The 12,021-nt window shown below is 44.0% G+C and overlaps 1 protein-coding gene across 4 annotated transcripts in view; it reads left to right on the top strand.

Moving 5' to 3' along the window:
* Window positions 1-890: 890 nt before the first annotated feature.
* JMY (junction mediating and regulatory protein, p53 cofactor) overlaps window positions 891-12,021 on the top strand; it is a 73,928-nt gene continuing 62,797 nt past the window's right edge. For 3 of the 4 annotated variants that reach the window (XR_012648976.1, XM_075020547.1, XM_075020549.1), the window contains exon 1: window positions 906-1,820. Coding sequence is in view for 3 of the 4 variants with exons in the window: in XM_075020547.1 (XP_074876648.1) it covers window positions 933-1,820 (888 nt within the window). In the remaining variant the exon portion in view is untranslated. Of the gene's footprint in view, window positions 1,821-12,021 lie in introns of all 4 variants that reach the window. The other variant, XM_075020550.1, reaches the window with a different exon arrangement.

Below are 12,021 nucleotides of genomic sequence, written 5' to 3'. Positions count from 1 at the left end.
GCAGGGGAGCTGGAGCGCAGGACCGCTGAGGCCAGCGTGCCCCACGGCGCTGACTGGGAGCTAAGAGCGCGGCCAGAGCCGCGGCAGGCCAAGCCAGCGCTGCCTCAGGAGCTGGCCGGAGCGAAGGCCCTGGCCCCCCAGCCCCTCCCCGGGAGCCGCGGTGCCGGCACGGCCGAGCCGCCAGACCTCGCCCTGAAGGGCCCGCTGCCCCCGGCCCGGCCCGGCCCGGCCCGGCCCTCCCTCAGCGGCCGCGGGCCCGCACGTGCCCTCCCCAGCATGCAGCGCGGGCAGCCCGAACGGCCTCGTCCTACGACCGAGGGAAGGGGCGGGGCATCGCCGTTCCCCCGCCCACCGCGGGGGCGCGAGGCGGGAGGGAGAGCGCGAGAGTAGCCGGCGGAGAAGGGGCGGGGCGGGGCGCGAGGCTCCGCCCGCCTCCCTCCGCCGGAGGAAGCGGGGCGGCAAGCCGGCGGGGAAGGCGGCGCGGGGGGCGGGGCTTCGGGCGGCGGCGGGGCGGGGCCGCGCCGAGTTGCCGCAGCGCCACCGCCGCTTGTAAACAGATCCTGCCCCACGTGACGCGCGTGAAGTACCTGAGCGGGGGCACCGGGCATTGTCCGCCGCGGCGGCGGGTCGGCGACCACAGGCGGCGGCGGGTTCCTCGGCGGCGGGCTCCGAGCAGAGAGGAGGTGATTCCTCTCCGTCCTCCCTCCCCACCCCCGGCCTGCCTCGCCGCTCCGGCGGGGATCCCGCGCATCCTGCCCCCTCCGCGCCTTCCCCGTCCCCCCGCCGCTAAGATGGCTGGTGGTGGGCAGTGAGGCTGCGGGCGGGGCTGCGGGGAGCCGTCGCCGGCCGGCGGCGCGGCGGGGCAGGCGGGGGTGGCTGACGGGACGGGCGCGGGGAGGGTGGGGGGGGTGTGTGGGAAGCCGCGCGGCGCCATGTCCGCCTTCGCCCTGGAGGAAACGCTGGAGGCCGACTGGGTGGCCGTCAGGCCTCACGCCTTCCAGGAGCGGGAGAAGCACAAGTTCGTCTTCATCGTGGCCTGGAACGAGATCGAGGGCAAGTTCGCCATCACCTGCCACAACCGCACGGCGCAGCGCCAGCGCAGCGGCTCCCGCGAGCTGCGCCGCGGCGGCCCCGCCGGCCCCGAGGCCAGAGCCGCCCCCAAGGCCGGCAGCCCCGCGGCGCGCCGCGACGCCGGCCTGCCGCGGGGCCCCTCGCGTCCCCGCGCCGAGGCGCGGCTGCGGGGCTGCGAGCGGGGCGCGGCGGCCGAGGCGCTGCCGAAGAGCCCGCTGCGCGCCAGGAGCGGCCCAGCCCGGAGGCCGCAGCGGGGCCCGGAGGCGGCAGGTGCCGCCGAAGAGATAGAAGTGCTGGAGCTGGGGCAGGAGGAGGCGGCCGCCGCGCTGTCGCCGCCGCCCTCGCCGCTGCAGGCAGCCGAGCCGGCCGCTCCCGACGCGGAGACCGCGGGGGAAGAGTGCAGCTGGGCCGGCCTCTTCTCCTTCCAAGACTTGCGGGCTGTGCACCAGCAGCTGTGCTCGGTGAACTCGGAGCTGGAGCCCTACCTGCCTGCCTTCCCCGAGGAGCCCTCGGGCATGTGGACGGTGCTGTTCGGCGCCCCGGAGCTATCCGAGCAGGAGATGGACGCTCTCTGCTACAAACTGCAAGTTTACCTGGTCCACAGCTTGGATACCTGCGGCTGGAAGATCCTTTCGCAGGTGCTCTTCACCGAGACTGACGACCCCGAAGAGTATTACGAGAGCCTGAGTGAGCTGCGACAGAAGGGGTACGAGGAGGTGCTGCAGCGGGCCCGTAGGCGAATCCAGGAGGTGAGGCTACCTCAGGGTCCAGATATCTCCGCCTTGGTGTTACCTTTTCCTTGCTTTGTGACAAAGCTTTCAGAATCTTCGTAAGAAAATGAGGCTTAACCTCTCCAAGGTCTCTAGGACCAGGATTAAAGAGGGTGCAGATTTCCCTAGTCATCTAACTGTGGCTCAGTACTCTATTCTGTGCATTCAAATGTACATGTTTGCGGACCCGTAGCTGATGGATTTGGCAAGGTTTCGCTCCCAGATTTTTGTTCTTGCATTGCTTTGCACCAGGATGTGTTGGGGTCTGAATTGTTCTGTTTAGTGGGAGCAGCAACATGTGGTGTTTATTTTGACAGTACAATTTAGGCGCTCGAGGCCAAAAATTTCTAGGTTCCTACAGGCTCTGGGTGCTGAATCTGGTGTTTCAAGTGAGATGATGTTTTCCAGTGGAATTGGAGTAACTGCAACTTTTGTTCAGCTTGTAAGTTCTTAGAGTTGGGACTTGAAAAAGCAAGCTGTCTGGTCCTCCTGAGTATTTACTGCGTTGCCATTGCTGGTGTCTGGCAAGACTTGGATGTTTCAGGACACGCCATCTCTCTTTCTCATACCATACACTGTTTAGACAAAAGTAGTTGAGGTTATTCTGCTAACTGACTTGTAGCATCAGTGTGTGAGAATTTTTTTCACATCTTTGTGGACTGAGGTATAGGAGAACGCAGATTTCCCCAGTGTAAAAGGAGAATTTTATGCTTGTTTTTATGTTTCAGTATGTTGGTCCAGAATGTACCACCAGGATCTATCTAGGTGTGACTATGTGTATGATTCAGGTTATGGAATTTTTTATTTTTGGAAACACCACCTAAATTCTGTTGTATGGGTATAGGTCAAGTTTGGCTGCTTCAGCTGCCTGCTTATATCCTACCGATGTTGTGTGCGCAAAAATGTGTGGTGGCGAACATTTTTTCCTTGGTGGAGTATGAGCATATCTGCTTGCTGTCTGTTTGGAGAGTCTTTGTAGGATTCAGGCTGAGCTTTTTCTTAGTGACTGGAGTTACAGAGTATGAGAAAATTGTTTTACCAATGATGAAATCACAAGAGCATCCAAGTGTAGTATTGTCAGGTAAAAGTTTATTTCCAGACTGTTGTGTTAGGTTATATCGTTGTGATTTTTCTTTTTTCTTCATGGCTATTTAAAGGGCTGAATTCATCCTCGCTATTTTTGGTATACAACTGGTAATTAGTCTAATAGTCTTCACGCAGTAGTTTTAGTCCAGAGCATATGAAAAGTATGTTGTCTTCTGCTTTTTTGTTTGACTGCGTGAATGCTTGGGAGCATGTTCTTGGATTGACTTAGTCTTCAGCTCAGCAGTTTTTATAAGGAGTTGAGCATGACAAGAGAAGGTCCCGTTAAACATGTGGAGTTTGGGAACTGGGTACCTAACTCAAAGCACGTGGTGTTTGTGAGGAAACTAATTTGGAATTACTGAGCAAGAACTATTTGTTTCTTGGAGAATCTCAACTACTATTTTGTTAGCACCAGTACTACTGGCAAAAAAGAAACCAGTTATCAATAGGCAATGCAAACTTTATCCATCAAGATCTCTAAACTACATCGTCTCGTTCTCTGTTAATGTTCAGAACTTGGTGCAGACAAAATGGCAGAGCCCATGTCTGTATTTGACTACATACAAACTTCCTTTCCCATGGTAACGAATCCACTAGTGTACCTAAAGTCAGTACAGCTGTACTTCTGTCACTGTCAGTTGTGTAAGTTGATCCTCCTTTAATTAAAGGTAGTTCATGTTTAAGAAAAGAAACCAATAGAATGACCCGCTCTTTCCCTCTTGGCTCTCAGATTTCTCTTTTCCTTACCTGTTAGTCGTTTACTTGGTCCACAGGAAATGTCTTTCTTTTAAGCAAATACTGAAATTGTTTGTCATTGCAATTCTAAGGAAATGAAGCAATAGATGATGGGTGCTGCTTGGTATTTCTGAAATAAGGTTTTTCATACTTTAAAGAAAACCTACTGAATCCATGTTTCATCTCGCACTTCAATTTACTTTTCCACTGTGCTTAAAGTCTTCCGGTTAGCTGATTCTGCCTGTTAGCTGATTGCAGGAATGTTGAATGGCTGCAAGTTTAAACAATTTTACCTCTTACAAGAAATTTTGGGGAAGACGGGAAGTGATTGAGCAGCACTGGTAACCGAAATGGTATCTAAGAGCATAATGAATATGGAGGGTCTTCATTAATGTAAAATTGTGCAAAAACCAAGTTTAGAACAGTAAGACCTTGGCTTAACATCTTAAAATACGCCTCTACAGTTTATAATTATTTCATGTCTCTCTTTTTTCCAGGAGAGATTCCTCTATGCAGTTAGACTATTACTTGAGAAATGCTTGCAGTTTCTGTTGATTAGATTCTTTGGGGTGGAGAAGCAAAGTGAGCAACAAAACCTCTTGTGTTTGTTGTTTCAGCATCCCCTACTTGGCCATCTGTTGCTTTCCATAAGTTACACACAAGCCAGTTTATTTTCACAGCAGTTAATAATTGTTGCTTTTTGTAATAGTCATTTTTATCTCTGTCTCAATTATAAACCTTTAATAAGCCAGAAGAATGTTGCAAGTAGAAACATATCCAAGGTGAGGAAGAAAAATAGTTGTAGAGGAACTGTGTGACCTGGAATTAATTTCTTCTGCATAACTTGCAGTTTTGAAATAGCACATCTTCTATTTTTTCAGATTAAACTATTAATTCTGGAATAGTTTAGGAATTTAATTTATGTTAACTTATGTTAAAGTAAAAACTGGTATCTACAGGAACAAATTCTGTTCTACCTCATTTTTGAAAACCTTTTAACACTTGTTTGGAGCCCTTGTTCATTACGTTTATGCCTGTTTAAAAAATTCCTTGGGTGCTCACTTATAGATCTAAGCTCCCAAATGGAGATGTGATATAGAATCAGTTAATGCCAGCTAAAAAGATGTTGTTACTTCAACAGAGAAGATATCACTGAATCCTTATTTGGGATTCCAGCTTCTTGGCTAGTATTTCCAAAATTTCAAACTTTGCTTATAGAAGGCAGAAGTTCACCTCTGTACGCTTGCTCCTGCCAGTTTCCTGTCTATGTTCCTCCTATAACATGGAAGGAGTTTTTCTAGGCTAAGTGTACATGCTTACAAATTTTTGTGAGTATAGTAATATCAAAGATGGTGTCTATCTCTTTGTCAGTGCCGTGTTGGCAAAAGGTTGAATGTAGTCACAGTTTTCCTATGATTAAGAGGGTTTGGTGGTTTCGTCATGCCAACAAACATACTCCATTGTACGCTTATCCTTTTACTTGCTCTTGCATAGTGATTTGTGAGGTGGGGAAGCCTGTCTTTACATTTCATGCCTACTTCAGCATCTTTGAATTAATGGCACCTGTGAATCTCCCTGTCCCTTCTAGCTCTTAATTGCTATGGCAGTCTGAAATTTGGTGGATGATAGTCTATAGGACCTTGAATGCCAGTCATAAAACTAGTCAGAGGCTTGCTTTTGTTTTCTCGTTACTCTATAAAATCTATGAATTCTAGTGTCTGCACGCAGACTGTTAAAGACCATTTTGCATCTCTGTTCTGTGTGTGTTCTTTTGAATTGCTTTGATACAAAGGTTCAGAAACACTTTTTAGCGCACAATTAAATCCTGAAGAATTCTGTGGCTATCTTAAGACTGAGTTGAGAGTGAGGACCTACTGCTATTTTTAATCTCCTTCCCTTGTATAGTGGAATATTTTACTAAGCACAAGAATAGCCCTGAAAACTTTTATCTTGTGTTGGTTGGCTTAATTTTCTTCTGATTCAAAAGGCTAGAAAGGCTAAGGAAAAACAAGAATCTTTTATCTATTTTGTTACAGTAGCAAATTATATGAGAAGAAAATCAGGGTTTTGGCAGAAAGCTGTGTCGTCACTTTATTTTCTTCTTATATCAGTATGGATACAATTTGTTTTAAATTACTTTTGCACAGCTTTAGTAGGCAAGTTTTTTTGTTTTGAATGAATGAAATATGATTGTCACATCACACAAATTGATAAGGAATTGGTTCAGTTATAAATCATGGAATTTCACATTTGTTGCTTTCCAAGGGTGTTATCACGTATTTCTGTTTACATCAAAAAAGCTAAATAATATCTGCAGGTTGTTCTTTGGTTTTGTTGAATCTGCTCTAATATTTTAGTGAAGAATAATATTCCGGATCATCCTAGTAACTAGGAGAATTTTATTTCCTTGCTTTTGGCCATGTGTGTTCACTTCCAAAATAAATGTGTGTATAGTAGGTAGTGGGGCATTGTACCAAAAATATGAGTTTTCCAATGATAAGGTGACCTTTTGCTGTTCAGTGATCTACTGCTAGGCACAACGTGATTTAAAGAGAGATTCAACATCCAACTTGAAAATAATGCAAAAGTAAATAATACAAAACACTACAAAAAAGTATTAAGTGTTCCAGTAACACAAAAAAAATGTTAGCAGTAGTGCTTCTATCAAAACCAATGTAACGTCTTTCTATACAAGAAGCAAAGAAAACTGAATCCTGTATATTAACTGCAATATATAGATTTAGAAGATACATAAGGTGTCTGAGGAAGGAAGGGAACACTGGTTCAGATTTAACTTTGGGAGCACAGAGGATTAAAATAAAATATATTGTGGATTTTTTTTTCCTGTTGACATGAACAGAGCAGAGCTAAGACTAATGCTGAGCGTTCTGGAAATCCAAGCTATTTTTGTCTGAATGCTGCTTTTTTTTTTATGTACTCGTTATTTGTAGTGTTAATGCTTGTTTCCGGTAACACTGTTGTGATTCACTTCTGAATACTTTGTAAATAGGCTATTTAAGTACTGAACCAATACTGTAAGTTAGTACTAACCAAAATATAGTGTGCCAGCAGCTGTAGGGCATGGTCTATAGAACAGGCAAGTAGCCTCCAAGTTCTTAGGAGACAACTACAAGATTATTAGTACTCTGGCTAGTACTTCTGTTGCTGTCCAGCCAAAGGTATTTTCTCAGTGTTTATCCTTGTCAGCCATCATCTTTTTATTTATCTAATTTGTAGCAGGCATTATTAGTAGTTATTTCTGGTTGTTACAAACTAGTCTTAAACTAATAAATATTTTAAAGGCTTGTCATTTTAGGCATTGTAACTGCACACCTGACTCATTCTGCAAGCATCAAACCCAATAGTAAGGATACTGTGATACATTTTCATATAAACAGAATTAAATATGGAGTAGTTCCCCCATCCCCTTTTCTGAAAAAAAGAAAAAAAAAATCTAAGTCACACATATTTTGTTTTCAGTGTTTCATTGAGTTTCTGAATTGTGTTGTTGTGGTGGGTTGACCCTGGCTGAATGCCAGGTGCCCACCAAAGCCCTTCTAACACTCCCCCCTCCTCAGCTGGACAGGGGAGAGAGAATATAACAAAGAGCTTGTGGGTCGAGATAAGGACAGGAGAGATCACTCACCAATTACCATCACAGGCAAAACAGACTCAGCTTGGGGAAAATTAACTCAATTTATTGCCAATCAACCAGAGTAGGGTAGTGAGAAATAAAACCAAATCTCAGAACACCTTCCCTCTATCCCTCCCTTCTTCCCAGGCACAACTTCACTCCCGGATTCTCTACCTACCCCCACCCCAGCGGCACAGGGGGACGGGGAATGGGGTTTATGGTCAGTTCATCACATGTTATTTCTGCCACTTCATCGTCCTCAGGGGCAGGACTCATCACACTCTTCCCCTGCTCCAGCGTGGGGTCCCTCCCACAGGAGACAGTCCTCCACGAACTTCTCCAGCGTGGGTCTTTCCCACGGGCCGCAGTTCTTCACAAACTACTCCAGCATGGGTCCCTTCTGTGGCCTGCAGTCCTTCAGGCACAGACTGCTCCAGCGTGGGTCCCCCCCAGGGTCACAAGTCCTGCCAGAAAACCTGCTCCAGCGTGGGCTCCTCTCTCCAGGGGGCCACAGATCCTGCCAGGGGCCTGTTCTACTGCAGGCTTCCTACAGGGTCATGACCATCTTCAGGGGCATCCACCTGCTCTGTCGTGGGGTCCTCCCCGGGCTGCAGGTGGATATCTGCTCCACCGTGGACCTCCACGGGCTGCAGGGGGACAGCCTGCCTCACCATGGTCTTCCCTACGGGCTGCAGGGGAATCTCTGCTCTGGTGCCTGGAGCATCTCCTCCCCCTCATTCTTCACTGACATGGGTGTCTGCAGGGCTGTTTCTCTTTCTCTTACATATTCTCACTCCTCTCTCCAGCTGCCATTTCTGTCTGTCCCAGCAACTTTTTTTTCCTTCTTAAATATGTTATCACAGAGGCGTTACCACTATCGCTGATGGGCTCGGCCTTGGCCAGCAGCAGGTCCGTCTTAGAGCCGGCTGGTATTGGCTCTGTTGGACACAGGGGAAGGTTCCAGCAGCTTCCCACAGAAGCCACCCCTGTAACCACCCCCCCCCCCCAAAACCTTGCCACACAAAGCCAATACAGTTCTGTATAAGTAAGTCCATGTTAACAAGTTAAACACTTGATGATGACATGATACTACTGGAAGATATGGAAGTAAGGTAGAGAGGGCTATATCACTTGAAATTCTTGGACCCTTATAGCAGCAAGGATAATTAAATACGCAACAGCTTAATCATATGGTGGACTCACAGTTGCTGAAAGTATTAAGATGTGATTACATACCATTTTAAAATACATGCTTTAAAATGGCTTCTAGGAGTCCAGTATTTAAAGGACATTAGACCACATTACCATAGTATTTGTGTCTCTCTTTGGTGTGTGTATTAAAACCTTCTAAGACCTAAGCAAAATAAGTATTCACCTTTTAACTGGAAATACTTTATCTTTTATCCTTTTTCCATTTGGTATCTTCTTGAGTAAGTGTTTAATTTTTTCTGCTGCCTTTCCCTTTTACTTCTGTTTCATAGGTAGCAGCAAATTGTTTCAGAGATTTATAGACTTCTGACTGTAGGTTAATTAGATTTTTGGGTTTTTTTTGTCAACCTTTTTGTGTTGTCTCTTTTCCAGTCCTAGTATGACGCTTGTTTCAAATTTGAAGTAATTTTTTTTTCTTTTTTCCCCTTTCTATAGTGCAGTTACGGCATATACATGTAGATAGACCTCATGCATTGCTTTATTAATGCCTTGTTAGTTTGACAAGAGCTAGCTGTAGAAGATAAATACTACGGTTGTATCTGAAAACCATAGAATGCTTAAAATAACATGTTTCTTCAAAATATGGACAAATTATATATGTACAAAGAAAAGGACATCTGCTTGAAAAACTAGGTCGTCTTTGACGGAACTTAAGTCTTACATGAAAAGTAAGAGTACATTCTGTAGAACTTAGCAATACTGTTCAGAATGACCCTTAGTAAGTTTAAACTTAATTTTTAGAAACTGAAGACAGCAGTTTGCCAGTCTCATAGTTCATTTCCTTATCCAAATACTTGGGAGAAGAAAAAAGGAAATAAAATGCAATACAAGCTCTGTTTAGCTGCCTAAACTTGAATTGGGGAGCCATTTCTGTCTTGTAGTTGGGGGAGTATTGTGCTGATGAGATTATTTTATTTGATATTCCCCTTCAAAATTCAAATTGTTTTGTTTCCCTAGATGTACAGGTAGACTTTCCTCTTTTTTTTGTTTAAAGTTGTTCTAGTTGGTACACAGCTGCAGCATTTTCATATGCCAGCATATTTTGAAGAGGTGTGAACAACCCGTGTAATAAACACTCGTAATCCATTGTGCTCCTTGGGATTCACAGCACGCTTAATTTCTTGGCTTTTAGAGACGGTGTTGGGTTGCCTTTTCTTCGTGTTTACCTTTGTTGTCTTGCATATTTTTTCTCATTTTTTTCCAGCATTATTTTCTTTCTCTTCAACTGAATGTCTTACCTTCAAATCAATGCCTTTTAAAATTGCTTTCTTAATCCAGTAACATTTTTTTCCTCTCTGTTTCTGGCTGAGATAGTGTTACCCAGGCAGGTTTAGAATTTGAAAGCAGATTCATTCTAGTAATTTCATCTTTTTACATTTCTTTCTATGATACAACAAGACACTGCTTACAGATGATCACTGAGGTTTATGTTCTTTATATGTTTATTGCATATACATTATGTATACTGCTACCACAGAGCTGAAGAAGGCACTGAAAAGCAGAGGTTTTCAGAAGTGGCTGCAGCTATGTTTTTTCCTCTTTGAGGAGGTGCTTTTAATATTCCTTTTTTAATATTAGTAGAAACATACCATTGCAGCCCACCAGGATATTGCTGTTACTGGAGAGAACTTCAGTCAAAGTGAGGACTCAGTCCAACTAAAAGATATATCTGCAAAATTTTTTTCTCTATTCAAGAGATGAAAACTTAGCCATAAGGAATATGGTAGAGAGAGAAGGAAGATAGGGTAGGAGGACAGGGAGGAAGAATGATGATATTCCTAACATACATATTGACTAAGTGATGTTATGTATCTATATCTGAGCTGTTGCACAAGACTGCTGTCTGCTAAATAGGCAGTAGAGTAAGGTGAGATGTGGGATCTTGAGCCTATTGCTTTAGTGGTTGAGAGTGTCTTCTAAATAGGTTCAATCCTCTTCCTCCTTTATTTTCTCCAGAGAAGAATCAACTAGTAACATCTGGTGATACTATAATTTTACTCTGAGTTATTCTATAATGCCACATTGTATTTTTTTAGTATTATACAAAAGCAAGAGAAGCAAATGAACATGTATCGGACTCCGTAGAGGAGCCTGCACCTAGAAACTATTTTGCGATTTTGGGCAACTGGAGTACTTGGGAGTTGCCAGTAGTATAACAGTTATATTGTTTCTCTCTTTTCCAGAAAACAAACAAGCAAAAAAAACCCTAGTTAAAATAAATTAACTTTATTTTTAAAATGCGTCACAAGTGACTGTTAATTTGCTATGTAGTAAAAGCTTGTAAATAAGATACTCTGCTGTTTTAAATGTTTTACTGTGTTAAAAATTGAGTGTCCAGAAGTTTTGTCCTGCTACTAGTATTCACCATGATATAGCGCTTTAGGGAAGGGGCGTATGAGGCTGACGACAACTGTAGGTTTAATCATGTAATGTATACTTATCTAGATTAGAAGATGGAGAGTTTTTGAGGAAGGGAGCCCAAGTTAATATGTATTGGAACAATTTATTTGAATTACTCATACATCTTGCATAGTACTACCATCACTGTAACCATTCAGAACAAAGATCTTGGATAGTTCACTGAAAATCCCTTCTTTAAGTGCAGTGCTGTTTAATAGCAAACATACAGGAATGTTTTAAGAATGATGAACAAAGAATTGTTGTGCCTTTACAGGAAGTAATAGTATGATCTCATCAGAAGTCTCATGGTGATATTTGCTAGAATATGGGTTAGTCTTTAAGAATAATTGTTGAAGCCCTTGCATAACTTGAAACAGGATTATAAAAATAAAGAAAATAGTCCAAATTTGTTGGGCAGGAGATTGGATGATCTCATAGTATCTTCCAGTCATAAGCTGTATAAATTAATAAGGGAAATGTGTTTTTGTTTTAATTAGTTTGTTGTTGAAACTTGCCCTGTTTCCATTTTCTGAAGAATTTGGGCCTGAAATGTAAATCAAACCATTATTAGTTTGTCTGAAAACTTCACAGAGATTTTTAACACACAGTAGTAGATGTTAACTTGAAACATCTCCACAAATGTCTCCTTGTTCACGATCTCTTATTTGTCAACTGTGTCCATTATTATGAGTAACCTCTTATTAGAGGATCATTTGTGCAGTTTGGATTTTACTTTTGGATTAACTCTTTCAGTTGTAGGCAGAAAGGTGTTTTGGTGTGAAGACAGCTTCTCTGGCAAGCTAGTTTTTAAAATCATCAACTGGAGCTGTTCAGAGTAAATGTAAATAGAACACTGGTGGTGTATCTGCCTGTGGCTCCACTCACCAGTTGCAAACATTCTGGCAGAGGTTGTTTTCAGTTAAAAACCTCTTACTGGTAAGACCCTATCTCTGGGTTTGCTTACTATCCTTTTCTGTTTGTGGTATTTGTATAGTAAAAGTTATCAAATGTATGGATTTTGTTGTTGTTGTTGTTACATATGGGGCAGACAAACATTACCCACTCAGAAAAATTTGAATGTTTAGTGGACTTTTTTTGTCAATGAGTTGCTCCTGG

This window comes from Buteo buteo, chromosome Z, assembly GCF_964188355.1.
Source record: "Buteo buteo chromosome Z, bButBut1.hap1.1, whole genome shotgun sequence".
NCBI lineage: Eukaryota > Metazoa > Chordata > Aves > Accipitriformes > Accipitridae > Buteo > Buteo buteo.
This window is presented reverse-complemented; position numbering and strand designations above follow the sequence as displayed.